A 23,131-nucleotide genomic window follows, 5' to 3' on the forward strand; every position below is an offset into this window, starting at 1 on the left:
CAGCCAATGATTTAATCAAACACGCTCACTAAATGAAATCTCCATAAAACTCCCCTTAACAATGGGATTTGGAGAGCTTCTGGGTTGGTGAACACATGGAGGTGCTGGGAGGGCAGTGTACCTGGAAAGGGCATGGAAGCTCTGTGCCTCTTCCCCCCATACCTTGCCCTATGCATCTCTCTCTTCCATTTGGCTGTTCCCGAGTTGTATTCTTTATAATAAACTGGAAATAGCAAGTAAAGTGCTTTCCTGAGTTCTGTAAGCCGTTCTACCTAATTAGTGAACTCAAGGTAGGGATGGGTCATGGAAACCCTAGGCCTACTGTCTGGAGAGTTGGAGAACTGGTTGGCATGAGGGAAGAAATCCCACATATTTGGTGTCAGAAGTGTTGTGAATAGAAACAGTTCAGAAACAGGTATAGAGTCTCAGTTTTACAAGATGAAGAGAGTTCTGGAGATTGGCTATACTACAATATGAACGTACTTAATACTACAGAACTGCACATTTCAAAATGGTTAAGGGGCTTCCCTGGTGGTGCAGTGGTTAAGAATCCACCTGCCAATGCAGGGGACACAGGTTTTGATCCCTGGTCCAGGAAGACTCCACATGCCACGGAACAACTAAGCCCGTGCACCACAACTACTGAGCCTGTGCTCTAAAGCCTGTGAGCCACAACTACTGAAGCCCACATGCCTAGAACCCGTGGTCTGCAAAAAGAGAAGCCATCACAATGAGAAGCCCGCACACCACAACAAAGAGTAGCTCCCGCTAGCTGCAACTAGAGAAAGCCCGTGTGCAGCAATAAAGACCCAATGCAGCCATAAATAAATAAATAAAATCTATTAAAAAAATAATAAAAATGGTTAAGAGAGTAAATTTTATGTTATGTGTATTAACCATAATTAAAAATTATTTTTAAAAAAGGGAAGGATATTGACACATGCTATAACATGGGTGAATCTTGAAGACATTATGCTAAGTAAAATAAGCCAATCACAAAAGGACAAATATTGAAATGACTCCACTTATATAAAGTACCTAGTGAAGTTAAATTCATAGAAATAAAAAATAGAATGGTGGTTGTCAGGGACTGGGGGGAAGAGGGAATGATGAGTTATTATTTAATGAATATAGAATTTCAGTTTGGGACAATGGAAAAGTTTGGGAATGGATGATGAAAATCCACTTACAGCAGTGCGCAAGTATTTAATGCCATTGAACTATACTGAAAAATGGTTAAAATGGTAAATTTTATGTTATATATATATATTACCACACCAAAAAAAGAGAAATGGAAGACAGACTGAAACCTAGGAAGTTTGGGAATTCCAGAAAGAGAGTTGGGAAAACAAAAAAGAAGCAATAATTGAAAATGGCTGAGAATTTTCAAGAACTGATGATGGATTTGAATCTACAGATACAAGACACACAATGAAACAAGTAGAATTTTATTCTAATAAAGTACATTGTAATGAAACTAATGCACCAAAAATTAAGAGCGGTCAGAAAGAAAAGGCAGATTCCCTAAAAGAAATGACAATTAAACAAACAATACACTTTTCAATAATAATATGCGAGCCAGAAAAAGTAGAATTATATCATCGTACGCTGAGAAATAAACAAACTGTCAACTTAGAACTATGTATGGAGCAAAACTATCTTATTAGAATGAAAACAAAATAAAAAAATTTCCATGTAAACAAAAAAGAAGATTGTTCATCACCAAGTGACCTTCACCAAAGGAACATCTAGAACATATAACATTTCAGGAAAAATGAAGAGGATTTCAGAATGTAGATTTGAAAAGAGGAGATGGAAAGGCAAAAGAAGGTCCATGTTTGTAGATAAATGAAGACAAACATTGTTCATATAAAATAATAATGTAGGTAGGTTTAAAAAAGAGACAGCATTAAAACAATAATATCAGTGAGGAGGGATGTGATGAAAGTCAAAATGCTCTATGGTCTCTGTAGATGTATAGGTTAATAAACTAAGAACTAAATAGAGTTGAGAAATTTACCCATAGGTCAATGGTGACAAGGTAATTCAATAAGGAAAAAATTCATTGTGAAAATTCAAGAATAACCACTAAGAACAACAACAAAAATGTATAAATTCCTAATCAATAGAGAGGGAAAAAAGAAGGGGGAAAAAGTCAATCTCCTCAAAAGAAGTCAAAGAAAGAAGTTTAGGAAAAGACAAATAGAAATCATAAACAGGTTTATATACATAAATTATCACAATGAATGTAAATGACTCAACTTTTTAATTAATAGGCAAGAGATGGTCAGATCTTATTTAAAAAGGCACTCTAGCTAAACATCATTTTAAGAGGTATTTGTTTCCATAATTAAAAATTATTTCTATAATTTAATATAAGTTCTATAGATTCAAAGCAATCCCAATTAAAGTCCCACTTAGTTTTTTTCTAGAAATTGACAAGCTGATTCCAAAGTTTTCATGGAAATGCAAAGAACCAATAAAAGCCAAAACAATTTTAAAAAAGAACAAAGTTGTAGGATTTCCACCAGTTGGTTTCTTGTAGTCTTCCACTACAAGACATGGTGGTATTGGCATAAAGACAGAGATATAGATTAATGAAACAGACTAGAGTCATGAAATTGACCCACACATCATTGGTGAAAAGGCAATTTAATGAGGGGAAAAATAGCTTTTTCAACCAATAGCGCGAAACAATTTCTCAACACTGGCACTACTGACGTTTTAGACCAGATAATTCTTTGTGTTGGGGGGGCCAACTTTTACATTGCAGGATATTTAACAACATTCTTGGCTCTACCCACTAGATGCCAGAAGCACTCCTTCCTCAGTTAAGAGAACCCAAAATATTTCTAGACATTACCATATGTCTGGTAGGAGGCAAAATCACTCTCAGTAGAGAATCACTATGCTTGAACAACGAGATATCCAGATGAAAGGAAAATAAACTTTGACCCAAACCTCACATCTTGCACAAAAAAAACCTTGAAATTAACATACACACATTCACATAAAAGTTAAAACTATAAAACCTCTAGATCAGGGTTTCTCAACACAAGCACTACTGACATTTGAGGCTCCATAATTCTTTGCTGTGGGGGATGTTATATACATTGTAGGATGTTTAACAGCATCCCTGGCCTTTAGTCACTAGATACGAGTCATTCTCTGCCAGTTGTGACAATCAAAAATATCTCCAGACACTGCTGAAGTCCCCTGTGTGGGGAGTGGGCACAAGGGTAAAGGAGTAAAAGTGACCTCGGATAAGAACCACTTGGGGTTGGCAAATATTTCTATGCTAGAACACATACAAGCACCAACCATAAAACACTTGCAAAAATTAGACTTCATTAAAATTAAAATTGTTTTTTGAAAGACTATTAAAAAAATTAAAAAGCGTGTCACAAACTGGGAGAAAACTATACACACACACACACACACATATGTGTGTGTGTATATATATATATATATATATATATAAAACAGGCTTGTATTCAGAATATATAAAGAACTTTCAAAAATCAATAAAAATAAACCCCAATAAAATTAGCAAAAGATGTTAACAGACATTTCACAAAAGCCAAGAAAAACACAAAAAAGATGTTCAAACATCACTGCTCTTTGGGGATATGCAAGCTAAAGCCATAATGAGGCACTACTACACACCACAGGTTGGCTAAAATTAAAAAAGATTAACAATGTTAAGTGTTAGCTAAAGTGTAGAACAACTGGAACTCTTATACATTCACTGTTGGCGAGAGTATAAAATGGTATATCCACTATGGAAAACAGCTTGGCAGTTTCTAATAAAATTTAACTTTGTACACTTGCCAGATGATGTATGAATACTATACCTAGGTATATACCCAAGAAAATGCAAATATATGTCCCCCAAAAATCTTGTACAAGAATGTTCTTAATAGCTTTATTCAAAATTGCCCCAAACTGGAAATAACACAACTGCCCATCAACAGTTGAACTGGTAAACCAATTTTGGTATAACCATACAACAAAACAAAAAGGAATAAAAAGGAATACATTATGGATACTTGCATCAATGTGGATGAATCTCAAAAATGCTGACTGAAAGAAGTCAGACACAAAAGAGAGTATACTGTGTGTGATTCAATTTTTATAAAACTCCGGAAAAGGCAAATCTAATATATGGTGACAGAAAGCAAATCGGTGATTTCCAAGGGCCATGGATGGAAAGAGGCACAGAGATCTTTTTAGAGTGATAGAAATACTCCATATCGGGACTTCCCTGGTGGCACAGTGGTTAAGAATCCACCTGCCAATGCAGGGGACATGGGTTTGATCCCCAGTCTGGGAAGATGCCATGTGATGCAGAGGAACTAAGCCCGTGTGCCACAACTACTGAGCCTGTGCTTTAGAGCCCGCGAGCCACAACTACTGAGCCCATGCACCACAACTACTGAAGCCCACACACCCTACAGCCCATGTGCCATAACTACTGAAGCCCATGTGCTCTAGGGCCCGCGTGCTGCAACTACTGAAGCCCACGTGCCAAGAGCCCGTGCTCCGCAACAAGAGAAGCCCCCGCTTGCCGCAAAAAAGACCCAACACAGCCGAAAATAAATAAAATTTTAAAAATATATAATAAAATACATTAAAAAAATAAAAAATTATTAAAAAAAAGAAAAGAAAAATAAATACTCCATATCATGGCTGGGGTCATGGTTACACAGGAAGACTCACTGACATGCACTTAAAATTGATGCTTATTGTATGTAAATTTTACCTCAGTAAAATTGATTTAAAGTTAAATGTGGATTAAAAAGGGAGAGTTTATTCCTAGAAGAGAACATAGGCAAAACATTCTCTGACATAAATTGTACCAATGTTTTCTTAGGTCAGTCTCCCAAGGCAATAGCAATAAAAACAAAAATAAACAAATGGGACCTAATCAAACCTACAAACTTTTGCACGGCAAACGAAACCATGAACATGTCTTTTGCTAAAAGACAACATACGGAATGGGAGAAAATATTTGCAAACAATGTGACCAACAAGGGCCTAATTTCCAAAATATACAAACAGCTCATACAACTCAACAACAAAAAAACAAACAAGCCAATCCAAAAATGGGCCGAAGACCTAAATAAACATTTCTCCAAAGAAAAAATACAGATGGCCAATAGGCACATGAAAAGATGGACAACACTACTAATTATAAGAGAAATGCAAATCAAAACTACAATGAGGTACCACCCACATTGGTCAGAAAGGCCATCTTTAAAAACTCTGCAAACAACAAATGCTGGAGAGGGTGTGGAAAAAAGGGAACCCTCCTACACTGCTGGTGGGAATGTAAGTTGGTGCAGCCACTGTGGAAAACAGTAGGGAGGGACTTCCCTGGTGATCCAATGGGTAAGACTCTGAGCCCCCAATGTGGGGGCGGGGCCCAGGTTCGATCCGTGGTCAGGGAACTAGATCCCGCATGCACGCCGCAGCTAAGAGTTCGCATGCTGCAACTAAGAGTCTGCATGCTGCAACTAAAAGATTCCACACGCCGCAATGAAGATCCCACGTGCCACAACTAAGACCCAGCACAGCCAAAATAAATAAATAAATAAATAAATAAATATTTTTAAAAAAGAAAGAAAGAAAACAGTAGAGAGGTTTCTCAGAAAACTAAAAATAGAATTATCATATCAGCCAGCAATCCCACTTCTGGGCACATATCCAGACAAAACTATAATTCAAAAAGATACATGCATCCTTATATTCATAGCAGCACTATTCACAGTAGCCAAGACACGGAAACAACCTAAATGTCCACCAACAGGTGAATGGATAAAGAAGATGTGGTACATATACACAATGGAATACTACTCAGCCATAAAAAAGAACAAAATAATGCCATTTGCAGCAACATGGATGCAACTAAAGATTATCATACTAAGTGAAGTAAGTCAGAAACAGAAAGACAAATACCATATGATATCACTTATATGTGGAATCTAAAATATGACACAAATGAAGCAATCTATGGAACAGAAACAGAATCACAGACATAGAGAGCAGAGTGGTGGTTGCCAAGGGGGAGGAGGTTGGGGGAGGGATGGAGTGGGAGGTTGAGGTTAGCAGCTGTAAGCTTTTATATATAGAATGGATAAACAACAAGGTCCTACTGTATAGCACAGAGAACTATATTCAATATCCTATGATAAACCATAATGGAAAAGAATGTATTAAAAAAAAGAATGTAAAAAATGTATAAATGAATCACTTTGCTGTACAGCAGTTAATTAACACAACATTGTAAATCAACTATACTTTAAAAAAAGAGAGAGTTTATTTAGTACGTAATGGCTACATGTTCTAACAATATAAATGCAGTACTAAAAAAAGTAGGAGAGAATGGTGAGAACATATGAAAAAAATTTTTCGAACTATTTTCAGAAATTCTATTGATTGGTGGCATTGTATTATTCTGAGGCTGTTGTGAGTATAATGTGGGATAAAGCAAATGAGACACGTGGTAATTTTTTCTTTAAATGTATTTTTTCTAGCTCCATCTACTGAAATAGTCTCATAAACACTGATCAACTCAGGTGCATTGAGCATCCCCAGTGCCCAGACTGTAGTCTTGAAATGCCATTTCACACTAAAAGAAACAAAGGCTCTAGAAAATAGCTGTTTCCAGGGCTGGGATAGGAAATGTACAAAATAAGCCTCAAAGACTCCTAGAGTGACTCAAAAGGACTCAAAAGCCAGTATGAAGACCCCATCACTGGTCAAAGTTGGTATTATCTGAGTTTCAAAAAGGATAATTGTAGTGGACTAAAACCCATCAAATATGTTTAACTTCATGATTCAATAATAATATTTTTTTAAAAGTGATCACCATTGTAAAATAAGAAGGAACCAGTTAATTTTTTCAAAACTGGTATATAAAGAATCTAGCATTTTTTCTGCTACATGAAGTGGGAAGCCAAACAGTAGATGAGGAAAAACATATTTTAATAAAATTATTCCAACTAATGAATAAAAATAAATGATACAATTAGAATCTTACAATTTTGCAAACCCCAGTGAATGAATAAATCTGGCATTAAGCATCAGTAGCTACTAACATCACAAAAAACAATCAGACATTATGTGCCACCTGATTAAAGAATACACCACCATCTATATGTTCAAACCCTTTGGCAAGACTATAATTCTGATCAAGCTTCTGGATCCAGTTCACAATTTGTAAGAAATATAGAGGAAAAAAGAACATGTTGAGTATCATCATGAATATATAATTATCAAAATCTAGACTGTGGGAAACTCTAAAGGTCAAATGACCCAGGTTCTTGAAAAGATAAAGTTCAAGGAAAAAAAATATGGAGGGGGAACTTGTAGATTAAAAAAACTGTTTTACCAAATAAAAGAAAAAACTCCCAATGTATACAGTAGTCTCCCTTATCCATGGGGGATATATTCCAAGACCCTCAGTGGATGTCTGAAATCGTGGATAAGACTGAATATCATTTCCTATTCATACATACCTATGATAAAGTTTAATTTAAAAATTAGGCACAGTAAGAGATTAGCGACAATAGCTAATAATAAAATAAAAACAGAACAATTATAGCAATATTGTAATAAGTTATATGAATGTGGTAACTTTCTCTCAAAATATCTTAAAATTTAGCGTCTTTTCAATCTTAACTAAGCACTTATCATGCGCTGTGGCTGGAACTTTTGCAGTTTGAGGTGCGACAGCAGAACACGAATTTCTTTTTCCTTCGTTATAATTTCATGCACAGAAGATTCGTTCTTACTGCAGATCTTAGTAACTGCAGCATTTGGTTTTTGTTCTTTCCTTACTAAGTTGAGAACTTTCACCTTTTCACTGAAAGGAAACACTTTGCGGCTTCTTTTTGGCATACCCAAACTGCCAGCATCGCTACTCTTGCACTTTGGAGCCATTATCAAGTGAAGTAAGGGTGACTTGAACACAAGCACTGTGATACCTTGAAAGTCCATCTGATAACCAAGGTGGCTACTAAGAGATTAATGGGTGGGATATACTAGACAAAAGGATAATTCACATTGTGGGTTGGGTGGAGGGGGATTGTGAGAGACTTCATCACACTACTCAGAATGGTGTGTGATGAAGTATTTCTGGAATTTCCATTTGTGGGTAACTGACACGAAGTAAAGCAAAACCAAGATTAAGGGGGGACTACTGTACAACCCGTAAAACTTTTGTATTTAGGATATACAAAACCTCTCACATATCAGTAACAAAAAGATGGAAAATCAAGTAGAATAAAGGGCAAAACTTGAACACTCAATTCACAGGAAATGACCAAGAAACACAGGAAAAGGTATACAGTCTTATAAATATAGCACCCTATCCTCTAGATTGGTTAAAACTAAAATGACTGTAAGTATCAATTGTTGAGGATATGGAGTAAAAACCTCTCAAACACTGCTGGGTACAATGTAAAGTGGCATAACCACTTTGGAAAACAGTCTAACATTATCTATTGAAGTTGAAGATATGTATACTCTATAACCCAACAATTTCATTCCTAGTCATATACCCAGTAGGTATGTGTGTACATGTGCAGCAAGAGACATGTATTAGAATTTTCATAGGGGCACTACTTAGAATAGCTCAGAACTGGAAACAGCCCAGATTTTGATCAACAGAATAAACCAGTTTACTTATACATGTACAGAAATAAAAATGAATGAAATACAACTACACACATACATATGAATCTCACAAACATACTATTGAGTAAAGGAAGAATTCTGTTCACATAAAAGAGCAAAAGAATTCGCATAAAATTCAAACACCGGCAAAAGAAAACTTGAATTACCAAAAAAAATTTTTTTAAAGGCATGGAAATTATCAAACTAAACTTGGCACAGTGATTATTTCTTCAACAAGGGAAAATGTTATTATCTAGGAGGGATACACAGGGGCCTTCTAGGTTACCAGTAATGTTTTATTTCTTGACTTGGAAGAGAGTTATATAGGTGTTCATATATATATAATTATTTGTTAAGCTGTACATATTTGTTCTAAATACTTTTCCATAGGTACATTACATTTCATAATATAAAATTAAAATTTTAAAACAATAAAAAGGTTAGAGAAAATCAGTGGGTCTTTGGGGTAAGACGTAAAGTGTAATAAGACAATGTGCTGCCAAGTCAACCTGGCTAAAAAGCAAGACCTAATGCTGATTGCTAGCTATCAAATAATGTACTCTGTTCATAAACAGTTTTATCTTCACTTAACAAGTAATTATACTGAGCACTTACTGTGTGCCAGGCATTATTCCAGTGACTGGGAACACCCCAGCGGTGCAAACAGTACTTACATACAAGTGTTAGGGAGAAAGACAATAAACAAAACATGGTAAAGGAAATGCTGAGGGCGATGCTACTTTTTATACGGTAATTAGGAGTATCCTCAGTGATAGCTGGCAACTGAACAGAGAGAGACTTAGAGGAATCAAGGAACTAATCCATGCAGGTATCTGGGGAACAGCTTGCCAGAAAGATGGGAACAGCCAAAGGCCTTAAGGCAGGACCGTGCTTGATGTATTCAAGAGACACAAAGAGGCCAGGAGGCTGGAATGGAATAACTGAGAGGAACACACAGGAGATGAAGCAGGCTTGGGGTGGTGGTGGTGAGGAGGCGGGATCATGTAGGGTACTGCAGAACTTTCTAAAGACTGTCTCTTCCTGAGTGAGATGAGAAGCCATTTGAAACCAGCAAAATGAGGGGATGTGATTTATGTTTTAAAATCGTCATTGTGGTCCTTTCACCAACAATACTAAAATAGGAACAGCTACAGTGCCTTTCACATATGGAGAAATATGACACTCTGTTTAAGTATATCATACATAGGTTCAGAGAAAAATGAAATTCTGCCTTTGATTTAGAAGATTAATTCTTTTTTTTTTTTTTTTTTTTTTTTTTGCGGTACGGGGGCCTCTCACTGTTGTGGCCTCTCCCGTTGCCAAGCACAGGCTCTGGACGCGCAGGCTCAGCGGCCATGGCTCACGGTCACGGGCCCAGCCGCTCCGCGGCATATGGGATCTTCCCGGACCGGGGCACGAACCCGCATCCCCTGCATCGGCAGGCAGACTCTCAACCACCGTGCCACCAGGGAAGCCCTAGAAGATTAATTCTTCTGGTTCATATTAACAACAAAATTTCACCTTAAAAAAGTGTTTGTTTTAGGGCTTCCCTGGTGGCACGGTGGTTGAGAGTCCGCCTGCCGATGAGGGGGAGGACATGGGTTCGTGCCCCGGTCCAGGAAGATCCCACATGCCGTGGAGCGGCTGGGCCCGTGAGCCATGGCCGCTGAGCCTGTGCGTCCAGAGCCTGTGCTCCGCAACGGGAGAGGCCACAACAGTGAGAGGCCCGCGTACCGCAAAAAAAAAAAAAAAAAAAAAAAAAAAAAAAAAGTGTTTGTTTGAAAGTAGAACTAATACCCTCTGCTGTCCTCCAATTTATAATGAGCAGTTTTTTAAAAAGTTGTGCTAAAATACCCTTAAAACCTACTATCTTAACCTTTTTTTTTTTTTTTTTTTTGCGGTACACGGGCCTCAGTGTTGCGGCCTCTCCCGTTGCGGAGCATAGGCTCCCGACGCGCAGGCTCAGCGGCCATGGCTCACAGGCCCAACCGCTCCAAGGCATGTGGGATCTTCCTGGACCGGGGCACGAACCCGCGTCCGCTGCATCGGCAGGCAGACTCTCAACCACTGTGCCACCAGGGAAGCCCTATCTTCACCATTTTTAAGTGTAGGGTTCAATACTATTAAGTATTATCACATTGTTTTGTACAGTGAGTAGTTTTATTTATTTATTTCAAATTTATCAATTTTATCATGTATGGTTTACTTTTTAAATTTTAAATATATATTTATTTATTTATTTTTGTTTGTGTTGGGTCTTCGTTGCTGTGCACAGGCTTTCTCTAGTTGCCGTGAGCGGGGGCTACTCTTTGTTGCCGTGTGCGGGCTTCTCATTGCGCTGGCTTCTCTTGTGGAGCATGGGCTCTAGGCGCGCAGTTTTCAGTAGTTGTGGCTCGTGGGCTCTAGAGCTCATGCTCAGTAGTTGTGGTGCACGGGCTTAGTTGCTCCACGGCATGTGGGATCTTCCCGGGCCAGGGCTCGAACCTGTGTCCCTTGCATTGGCAGGTAGATTCTTAACCACCGTGCCACCAGGGAAGCCCTAACTAGTTTTAAAGGCTTAAAAAAAAGATTCAGACTGTTGTTGGTGTTTCTAGATGAATTCTACTACAACTCTACTATTAAGTTACTATTCAAGTACTGTACTCTAAATTTTTCCTACGCCCACTACATGATGGGAGGATTTACATGCTTTGCTAATAAATGTGCACGAAACAGATAGTTAGTGGGAAGTAGCAGCATAGCACAGGGAGATCAGCTCCATGCTTTGCGACACCGTAGAGGGGTGGGATAGGGAGGGTGGGAGGGAGGCTTAAGAGGGAGGGGATATGGGGATATATGTATGCATATGGCTGATTCACTGTGTTGTACAACAGAAACACACACAGTATTGTGAAGCAATTATACTCCAATAAACATGTATTAAAAAAATAAATGATAATTGCCCTCAAAAAAATTAAAAAATAAACCTGCTTGAATAATTTAAGTATCAAAAAATTATTTGATGAAATTTATCATCCGGTGGCTGGTTACCATGAAAATAGTGAATATAAATTTATATGACTAGGTTCTAAAGGACCATACAGATTTTTAAGGACCAAGATAACTCCTTAAACGCCATTCTCTCGCAAGGGAAATCAGTGCATCAGATCAAACCATCCATATGAGTAAAATATAACTCAAATATAGTAGTTAGATCATTAAAAGAAAAAAACATGAATATACTATAGTACCTGATTTTGAGGTGTCAGTATTTCTATTATTTAAATACATGATGAATAAAAGACCTACATACAATTTGGTCTCTAATTTGACAATATTAACATGTGCTTTTGGAAAGTCATCACACATTTTAAAATGCTGCTATTGCATATTACTTGGCAGTTTAAGTAAATGTGATTTTTTTTTTTACCTCTGTGAAGAGACGAGCATCATCAGAAAGCATATTATAATCCTGTGCACATTTCTTTGCAGAATTCTGCAAAAATTTTAGGAATTCTGTAACTTCTTCATTCACATGTTTTTTCATATCCTGATTTTGAAAAAAAGTAGACATATCTTAGAATAAGAAGCTTGGTTAAAAACAATTACTTCTCAATTGCTGCACTAATAATTTGGACTTAAAGTATCATGTCCAAAGCAGAAATCACAAAAAAGTTCATTCCACAAAAAGAGAAAAGCTAATGACTAATGCTACAATATATGATTAGGAATTAATAAGCTCATTTTATATAACATAAAAAGGATAAACACCCAAATGGAAAAATAAGCAAACATATAAATATGCAAGTTACAAAAGAAGAATTAGAAATGGCTTATAAACACATGGAAAATGCTTATTTTCATTAGTAACCACTGTAAGTTAATATAAAACAAGAGATTGCCATCTTTTCCATATCAAATTAGAGGCAAAAAAAGTAATGTTCATCATTAGTGAAGATATTTTGAAAAAAACCTTCATACAGTACTGGTACATACAAATTGGTTTAAACATTTTTTCAGAACAATTTACTCGTGTGTAACTGCAGATCAACGCCTTAAAAACATGTATAGTTTTTGATCTGGTAATTATATTTTTAAGAATTTATCTTAAGGAAACAATCATAGATATGAACAGAGTTTGCAACAATGATATTCAGCACAGCATCACTTATCTAATCGAGAATTTGGAAACTACTTAATTAAAGTAATAATTAAGAAAAATTTTAAAGTGGTTCAAGGAGCAAGGTAAAGTTCTACTGCTAGTACTTAATATGAACTGGGGTGAAATATACCCAGAACTAGAGCAAAATGCCTCAACTATAATAGAAACAATAGAATTAAAGCACCAATGTTCTGTCAATTAAACTCCTTATGTTTCCATTTTTATTAATGTGATTGCACCTAAAAACATAAAAGCAATTTCAAATATTTCCTAATTTTTAAATATTTTTTAACTGACGCTGAAGAACAGAATACATACCAAGTACTGCAAGTAGTCATTTTTATTTATTCCAACAGCTTTGGAACCCACAGGGATTTTTGCATATTTAACCAACAAATCCACATAATTCCTCTGTTCTCTCTGTGAGAAACGAGAGAAACGAGGATAAGGAACTCTTGGTTTTGGAAGAAGAACCATTCCAACTGTGGTTTTCACTTTTTCCTTTGCTTGAGTTGCTGAACTAACTGCCGGCTCAGTTTCTACAGAACTTGCTGAGGCATTCAAATTTTCTCCTATACGTCTGGGAAAAAAAAATACAATTTACAAATATGTGCTTTTCACATGAAGATTACTATCATGAAACTTCATGATTCTCAATCACCAGGGAGAATATAGAGTGATTAACAGAGTAAATACTGGATTATTATCTAACTCTGCCACCTGCATTTTGATGTTTAGCCATTTAGTATAAATTAAGTATTCTGCAGGATAGGATCACATTACAAGTTTACCTTCGATTACCTGATGGAGAGGAAGAGGCAAAATCCTTAGACAAGTTATTCAATTTGGAAGCTTCCTCCCTTTACTGAAGAGGGGTAAATCACTCTTGCTAGTTATACATGCAGGTACTTTGTGTTTACATTTTATTACAATTCAAGTTGTTTTTTAATACCTAAATTCTTCAATAAGATATATCAGTTAATGCAGTGAACAAAAGCCACTAAGAGCAGGATATGATGGGGTCACAAACTTGAAGTTCACAAATTCACTGAGATTCTAAATTTCCTGGTTTCCTCTGCTGTGATTATCTCAAGAATTAAAAAGAAAATCCCAACACTGTGATATATTTTATGGAAATAACAGTGGTTTTAGAAGAGTTGTATAATCCTCTATCACTCATGCACATGGCTGAGTCTATGGAAATGTCTTTATGTTTTGTATAGATATAAAAGAGAAATCTTGGCATACACTACAGGAAAAAGTGGTGAGTAGCTAGAGAACCTGTTACCCTATCTGTTTATGAAATGCTACCCCAATTTAAAAAAAAATCACCTTACTACCCCAATTAAGGTATATGAATACAAATTTCTTATCTTGTACATAATCTGTCTCTATTGCTGCTATTCAGTGTTATAATCTACATTTTTCATAAGAAAGTCTTAAAGTACACACACACACACATACACACACACACACACACACACACACACGAAACTACATTTCCTTAGCCTCGACAACTTCAATTTCCACCACAGTAATGATTTGGTTCCAAACTAAAAAGGGTGAGTTAAGCCCCATCCAAAACTACCATTAATTTGTTTTAGATCAACGTTAAAATATTAGAATAAATATGGTAAAAATTCCAAAATTATTTAAAAAAAGACTTAGAGCCCTCAAATAAGGCAAAATATTCAAGATTACTCTTTTAGAGCTAAACTCTGGATGGAAAACTAACGAAGAGAGCAGGTTAGTAAATGGAAAAAGAATTTTGGAAATTAAAATAAGGATGCTTAGATTGGCTCTGAAAATAATACAGGTGAAAGAAGACATACTTAGCTACTAAAGTTTCTCCAATAACTGCATAAAAATAAGCATATTTTAGGTTAACAAAATGAATATTAACTGCTGATCTTGGGAGAAATGTATTACAGCAAATTGATTTCTCACTAGAAAATGTCTTGAGAGCTATTCAAACCTAACAGTATTGTGTCCGCAATTCTTAACAATACTGCTTCACAGCTGTCTCTCTGAATATGAGAACATGTCTGTCCTTGTGACACAAACTGGCAAATTTAATTAAGCTGCTGCAGCAACAAGATGCTGACTCAGATATGCCAGAGTAGGAATGTCAAGAAATTCTGGCAGTTTAAATTGGCTACATTCAGCAAAGAATGAAACGGCAGCACATCAAGATCATTTCTGTGTGCAGCGCTGTCAAAATCTTTATCAGGGTGCAAGCCAAAAGCATCTGACAGGATTTTTCTATCCACATTTACAGCATTATATTTTATTTAAGTTGATGGTTTGAAGTTTTCTCCCTTCATTTTGTCAACTACCCACTCTCCTTTTTTACTTTAAGTCTCTATGAAAGAAAGGCAGAATTCAAAAGTTTTCGTTTCCTATGCTTTAAGTCTCCTGGTTTGGGTAGCTTCTTTAAGCAGCATTTGGAAATGGTACTTCTAGCCTCCACCTAAAGTCTACCTGTACCTCCTGAATTTGATTTACTTATATACATTAAACATGTTGAAATTTCTTCTTTTTCTTCTTTTTTGTGTATTTGAAGCTTCTTTCCCCTCTGTTGGCTTAAAACTCAGTTATAAATATCTATAACCAGAAACTAATTTTTTTTATTTTTTAAATTTTGGCTGCATTGGGTCTTCGTTGCTGAGCACAGGCTTTCTCTAGGTGCAGCGAGCAGGGGCTGTGCAGGCTTCTCATTGCGGTGTCTTCTCTTCGTTGCAGAGCACGGGCTCTAGGCATATGGCCTTCAGCAGTTGTGGCACGCGGGCTCAGCAGTTGTGGCTCATGGGCTCTAGAGCACAAGCTCAGTAGTTGTGGTGCACAGGCTCAGTTGCTCTGCGGCATGTGGGATCTTCCCGGACCAGAGTTCGAACCCCTGTTCCCTGCATTGGCAGGCGGATTCCCAACCACTGTGCCACCAGTGAAGTCCCCAGAAACTAATTTTTAAAAAGGCAAATATTTACCTTTTAGTTGAGGGAAAAGGGTTGAATAAAAACCTCATATTGTTGAAAGTGGCATAATTAGAGGTATCAATATTTTCCCAAATATGTTTTTATAGAACACAAAATACAAAATTAGGGCTAATAAATTTACATTCTTCTGAGTCTTTTTTTGTTTTTTTCTTCCTAGTTTTTTCATCAAGAAAACTGTGGTAATTTAATATAGTCTGAAAATCCATTCTTATTATAATAAAACTAAAGGTTAGCAAAAAAGACTAGAAACATACGAAATCAATGACTTGTGCCTTTATTTCTTCTATGTTAAAAGGTGTATTATACTAACAAATTATTTTGTGCTATATAGAAATCTAAAGAAAAACAAGTGATATTCTAAGAAAAAAAGATTTTAGGTGTTAAGTGTACTCAACTTCCAGTAGGACGTCCTCTCCCTTACAAATTTCAGACTATAACCCACGCTTGGGATACGCTGAATAGAACTGGATTTGAAAAGAACCATAAAATAATTAAGAAGCAGTAGCAAGGGACTTCCCTGGTGGGGCAGTAGTTGAGAATCTGCCTGCCAATGCAGGGGACATGGGTTCGATCCCTGGTTCGGGAAGATTCCACATGCCGCGGAGCAACTAGGCCCGTGCACCACAACTACTGAGCCTGCGCTCTAGAGCCCGAGAGCCACAACTACTGAAGCCCATGTACTGCAACTACTGAAGCCTGCGCACCTAGAGCCCGTGCTCCACAACAAGAGAAGCCACCGCAATGAGAAGCCCACGCACCGCAACAGAGAGTAGCCCCCATTCACCACAACTAGAGAAAGCTCACACACAACGAAGACCCAATGCAGCCAAAAAAAAAAAAAAGATGCTCATTGTTTGTAACAGTAAAGGAATGGAAACAACCTAAATGAGTATCAGTGGTAGCAATTAATTGATTCCACTAAGAAATACCACTGTCACCAGAAAACTAGGAGGAAAATTAGAGTGAGATATCTCTATAGTCAAGAGCTCATTGATGATTTTAAGAGGAGCAGTTTTAGTAGCCTAGTGAGGGCAAAAGGCAGATTACAGTGGAATGTTCAGTGAAAGCAAGTGCAATGGGATATGCAATAAAGGGAAGGGTTTTTTTTCTTCCATCCTGTTTTTTACATTGATTCTCCAAATTTGTCTTTTGGCTGGAGAGTTGAATCCATTTAAAGTAATTATTGGGAGGGAGGGACTAAGCGATGTTATTTTGTCAATTGTTTTTGGTATGTCTTATAGATTTTTTGTCCCTCATTTCCTCCCAGCAAGCATATACAAGTATTTAAAGAAGTCTAAGTACAAATGAGAGAAGAGCTAAGAAAGTAACTAGGAGGGAATGTGGAACCTAGGGATTGAGATGGGACAAACTTGAGCATGTTTAATATTGGTCAAGAGAGAACAAAGAAGGACTTCCCTGGCAGTCCAGTGGTTAGGACTCTGCGCTTCCACTGCAGGGGGCATGGGTTCGATCCCTGGTATGGGAACTAAGATCCCACAAGCTGAGTGGCATGGCTTAAGAAAAAAAGAAAAAAGAGACAGGAGTTAAGAGGGGATGCTAATTGACAGAAAGGGTACTGAAAAGGCAGGAAAAGATGGGGTCCCGTTCCATACAGAGGCTAGAAGTATGATTCCTCCATTGCAAAAGGAGTGGAGAAAGGATGAAAGTTAAAAATTAAGCTCCCCTAGGAGAGCTCCCCAATTCCTCATTTGGCATATTTTCACTCCTTTCTAGTAAACTTGATTAGTTTTAAGATTCATCCACAATAGAGTTGAAACAGCTGATCACAAAGGAAAGAAGAGCTGTTACAGGCAAGTAAGCAGTGAGAAGGGAAAATCATCACTTAACAGGCATTTTCATACCAGAAAAAAACTCTATGGCAATTTGGTGGTATCTATTAAAATATAATTTATAGAATCTGCCCAAACAATTCAATTTCTATGAATTTATCTTACAGAAATAATTACAAGAACTTTATAAATGTTACTGTTTAAAATCCCAAAGAAAGAGGAACACAAACATTTTGAAATGTAAAACTAGCTAAAAGAATTAAAAGTATCTCTGTATAGTAAAATAATATGCAACCATTAAGAAGACTGAGTTAATGTAGGGGCACAAAATACCCAAACAATTATTTTAAATGAAAAAAAGCAAATTGCAAAACAGTTTTATAGTGTTTACAGCATTTTACAGTATTTATGGTGTGATCCCCCAACCCCTTCTTTCGGCCACACCACACGGCTTGCGGGATCTTAGTTCCTTGACCAGGGATTGAACCTGGGCCCTCAGCAGTGAAAGCACAGAGTCCTAACCACAGTTCTGCTAGGGAAGTCCCCCCATTTTTGTTTTAATATGTATCTGTTCATATATGGAGAGAAAGGTCTGAAAAGATATATGTGCACACCAAAGAGTGGTCGCTTTTTGGTACTGAGTTCTTCTATTTTTTAATTTCTACATTTCTATAATTTGAATTTATCATGGTGGATATAGACAGATACAAAACTTCAACTATCAGGAAAATAACAATCAAATACGGAAATAAATAACCAAATAAATAAATATATTACCTGCTAGATAAAATACATAGTTCTTTTAAACTTGGAGCCATGGAATGATCTTTATAATTTTCTCGAGAGAAAAATGTCTTAAGGCCATTTTTGGGGGAAACATCCCTGTAAAACAAAGTAATTTACTTGAATTTGACAATTCAAAATTTCATGCTAGATTAACAAGCATAATGGTACAATTGAAATTTAAAACTACATGTCCCCTACATGTCCCTTACATCCCCTTTCCCAGAAAAATCACCTCTTAATAATTTTAATTTCATGTGTGAGTTTAGATGCTTTACTTCTTGGATAGTTTTAAACCTAGGCCCACTCTGAAATTCTCCAATTCCAACAATCAGCCTTGCTTTTTCCTTTAGTACCCAACTAAATGTCAGAGATACTTGAGAGTTAAAGACAGAACAGACTGAAGTATCATAAAGGGTCTGTCAGGGGCAAGGCTCACCTCAGGCTCTGTGGTGTAACATTAAGATGTTTGATTGCTGAAAGAAAACGCTTCTTAACCTATTTTTGTCTCATTCACTATTGTGCTCAGCCAAAAAACACTACAAAGACTGATTATGCAACGTTTTTGGTTAACTTGGCAAATGTGATAAATGGTGTGCCTCTACTACAACTACTTGCAAGGTCATATATGATTTTCTATATTGTAATTAATTTACAGACTAACATACTATAGTCAATGCTTTCTGTATAGTAAGCATTCAATAAATGCTGGTTGAACGAAAGAATTTAAAAATTAAACACACTGAGAACGATTAATCTAGGGAGAACAAAAATTAGAAGGATTCTGTAGAAAAGGACCATTCCAAGGACTGTAATACTGTGCAAAGGCTCTAAACCACATTTGGTTTCACAATGTCAATGATATAGAAGAGGATCTGTGCTGCATTTGAACACATTTTTTATGGCAAGGAGCATAAATGTGCATTACTCTTAAAACTTACAACAGAAAAATCTAGTCAAATGGCACCTTGTGGCTGGCCCATTAATAAAATGGGAAATTCTCGCATATTTGCTCCATACTCATTTCTTACTGTTTTAAAGGTGTTTATCTAAAAACAATAATTAAGGTATTAATGATAAAACTAAAAAGTCTTATTTGCTATGCACCGGGGTAGTTTGTTAGTACTTGCTATTGTGCTGTATCTGTGACATCTCATTAAATCCTAAAGTTTTTGCATAACATACAAAAAGATAGTCATGGGCCTCAGGAATTGTGAGCTCCTCGGAGGAAACACTGTTTGCAATAAACAAGTACTTACTGAACACATACTGTTTGTATTTATTTGATAAATTTGACATGTTACACTTTGTAAATTTAAGGTGTACAGCATGTTACTTTGATAACACTTCTATATTGTAATATGATTGCCACTGAATCAATATTTATCACATTACATAATTATAGACAGTATCATTGTCTATATGCATTATACTAGAGGATGTAGTGATTGAATCTTCTCTGAGTCAGGTACTATTTTAGTCATCTTTGTAATCTCTTGTAACTTTTATATTCTCCGCTAGCAAACTCCTTCGCTAGTAAAGAGTAGATGCTGGGCCTCCCTGGTGGCGCAGTGGTTGAGAGTCCGCCTGCCGATGCAGGGGATACGGGTTCGTGCCCCGGTCTGGGAGGATCCCATATGCCGCGGAGCGGCTGGGCCCGTGAGCCATGGCCGCTGAGCCTGCGCATCCGGAGCCTGTGCTCCGCAACGGGAGAGGCCACAACAGTGAGAGGCCCGCGTACGGAAAAAAAAAAAAAAAAAAAAAAGAGTAGATGCTCACTAAATGTGTGTTAAATTGATCTAAAGCAGCACACACATTAGATTTCTACATAGCAACCATATTACTTAATAGAGTCCTCTATTTGTAAAGTTCTCATACACATCTAAAATAGTCTATGCATTTACATTATCACTTGTTATAGATTCCAATATAACAAAAAGAAGCTTGCCTATTAAAAACAGGTTCTTGAACGCAGGAAAGTTCCAGCATCTCTCCTTCACTAAGATCAACAATAAATACATGATGGAGTTATACCAAGAAGCAATCTAAGTGCTGAATTGTTATCACTTTAGGAGAGGAAGTGCAGTCAAAGATTACTCAAAAGTGCCAAGCAGGTGTAGCTAAGAACGGGGTAGATGAGAATGGGGTAAACTCTAAGCCACTGTACTTATCTTCTTTCTGTTTCCTCCAAATCTCTCCAGGCCAGACACCCTCCTTTCCTAATGCAGCCACCAGACCCACTTCAATCCTCTTTAGGGGATTACAAACAGATGTAACTCACCAGTTCAGCCTTGGTTCACCCATGGCCATCATGGAGCTCATATTCCTAGATTTCTGCTTCACTCTAGTTCACAATTCTGCTGCCTGGCAGTGTAGGCTCCTGAGGAGGCAGGATGTCTCTAGAATTTACACTCAACTGAGGAAAAACCAAAGGTCAAGAACAAAAGCAGGTGATTGGCTGGACCAGATATTGTTAACTCAGATGAGTCAAGAAGCTGTTCCTAACACCCACCCTCAATCGACACAGACACCTAAAATAGAGGAGAGCAGACATGAATATTCCCAAGGCCTTTGAGGCAGAACAGCGAAGCTAACATAGGATCAGTCCTTCTCCATTTAACTTATTCCAGGAACATCACGAAAGAAGACCGAAACAGAATGGTGTTCTCATTGCTCACATACAAGATCCCAGCATGGGCTGTATGTCTTGACTCAGTCCCCTGCTCCGACTCCCTTATTGTCAAAATAAATCTTGCTTCCATTTTCCCAACCATACATTTTTTTTTTTTTTTTTTTTTTGCGGTACGCGGGCCTCTCACTGTTGTGGCCTCTCCCGTTGCGGAGCACAGGCTCCGGACGCGCAGGCTCAGCGGCCATGGCTCACGGGCCCAGCCGCTCCGTGGCATGTGGGATCTTCCCGGACCGGGGCACGAACCCGTGTCCCCTGCAGCGGCAGGCGGACTCTCAACCACTGCGCCACCAGGGAAGCCCCCCAACCATACATTATTATGGGGAAGATTCTGGCAAGCAACGGACAAAAGCTATCTGGATATCAAGAATCTTTCAAAGAGAACCTCACTTTTGGAGGAGTCTGAGGGCCAGATAACTTAAGTGACATTTCACGGGATCACTTACAGGAATCACCAGCACTAGAAATCTGGCTTGCATCTGGCTTGAACGTCAACATTGCATGTTCAGTGTTTCTCCTGCCACCCCGTGCGGACTGAGTTTGTGAGCAACGGACAGTCAAACGTAGGAGTCGATCTCTCGGTAGCGGGCGGGCCTCACCTGCTCCCACTTAATCCACCTCCCACGCTTCTGCCCGGTGAGGGGCTGGGGCGGGAGAGCCGATGAAGGCACAAGAAAAGCTGAGGGAAAGGGAACCAAAGGAAAAACAAGGTTCTAGAAATGCAGTAAATCGGTGAGCAAAGCCGGGGGAGGGGACCGCGCCAGCACCAGGTGCGAAGGGTCCTGGCCCGGCCTAGGGGCCGCCATGTTCCCTCCTCCCGCCCCTCACAAGCGCTCCCTCCCCGCCGAGTCTCTGCAACAAAGCAGCCTTGCCGCCCACCTCGTGGTCCGCGGCACCTCCGCCCCGAACCGCGACCTGGTCCCTGGCGAAACACTCACACTCGCGTCCAACCTACTCCTCTCTGTCGCGCGCCTCGGGAAGGCCTTATTTAAAAGACGTGGCCGCGCCGCCTCGGCCTTTGCGTGGTGACGTCATCAGCGACGCAGCGGGCGGAGCCCTGCGACTCGAGAGGGCCGTCCCCCGCCTCCCCCTCCGCCCCCCGCCCCCTTCCCGCCTCCTTCCCGCCTCCTCCCCGCCTCCTCCCCGCCCCCGGACTCCTGGTAGTTTCCGCTGGAAACTGTGAGACAGGGGTTGCTGGAGTTCACCTTGAGGGCTGGGGGGCTATGTATTGTCCTAGAGAGTCCTCGACCTTGAGGAGATCATAGACTGGAAGGAGGAAAGGTGACAAGTACAGTACTGGAAAGACCCAGACTTGGTTGGTTGTGACCTTATTTAAGTGTCTTAACTGACTCATCAATAAAATGGAGATATCATAAGCACCTTAGTAGGGTTTTTTGAAAGGATCAAATGAAATAAAGGAAGAAGTTGTGCTCAGTACAGTTACCTGGCACGCAGTAGCATCTCCACTCCATTCTCCTCCCATTTTAGATGTCATTTTCTACCAGCGGTCACTCTGGCTCTTACACTCACTAAGTGTAAGATTTTCACTCACTCAGGAAAGATGTATTGAGCACTTATAATTTGTGCTTGGTGCTGCGTACGCATAGGACTCGGAGCCAATACTGGTTTTTCCAAGAGCTTTTGATCATTGGGAATCTAAGATATACACATTAAATAATTACAAAATAAAATACAAAGTGATGAGCTACGTAAGAAAGGTATTATAGAAAAGATTGTGTGAGTTCAGGGAGGGAGAGAAATCACTAGTGAGAGAAACAGAAAGCAGCTTTGACTAGCTAAAGACATCTACTGAGCATTTATATGTCAGTTACCACTTTGGGCACTTGACATGTCAGCCCATTTGAAGAATTTGAGGTATGTATATGATGGAAAAGGATGGTTCTAGATAGAGACCAGCACAGGGAGCTGCATAAACCTACTGCATGAACAAAGTCCAGTTTGTATGCTAGCAGGAAAGCATGTTCTAAAGTTTAGAATGATTAGTGATATTGTTTTAAATTATGTTTACATAAAAATCACACGTATGTGAAAAATC

The 23,131-nt window shown here is 38.3% G+C and overlaps 1 protein-coding gene across 11 annotated transcripts in view; it reads right to left on the reverse strand.

The window, feature by feature from the left end:
* The window catches only part of ICE2 (interactor of little elongation complex ELL subunit 2), a 67,479-nt gene extending 45,387 nt beyond the window's left edge, over nt 1-22,092 (reverse strand). For 7 of the 11 annotated variants that reach the window (XR_014293922.1, XM_082619351.1, XM_082619350.1 and 4 more), the window contains exons 1-6: nt 21,955-22,084; nt 21,522-21,754; nt 20,668-20,802; nt 18,381-18,485; nt 13,139-13,400; nt 12,089-12,208 (exon numbers count right to left, since the gene is read on the reverse strand). Coding sequence is in view for 10 of the 11 variants with exons in the window: in XM_082619351.1 (XP_082475477.1) it covers nt 12,089-12,208; nt 13,139-13,400; nt 18,381-18,485; nt 20,668-20,708 (528 nt within the window). In the remaining variant the exon portion in view is untranslated. Of the gene's footprint in view, nt 1-12,088; nt 12,209-13,138; nt 13,401-18,380; nt 18,486-20,667; nt 20,803-21,521; nt 21,755-21,954 lie in introns of those variants that run through there. The other 4 variants (XM_082619347.1, XM_082619348.1, XM_082619352.1 and 1 more) reach the window with 4 other exon arrangements.
* Between the last annotated feature and the right edge of the window lie 1,039 nt (nt 22,093-23,131).

Source organism: Mesoplodon mirus (assembly GCF_964341445.2).
Source record: "Mesoplodon mirus genome assembly, chromosome: 4".
Taxonomy (NCBI): domain Eukaryota; kingdom Metazoa; phylum Chordata; class Mammalia; order Artiodactyla; family Ziphiidae; genus Mesoplodon; species Mesoplodon mirus.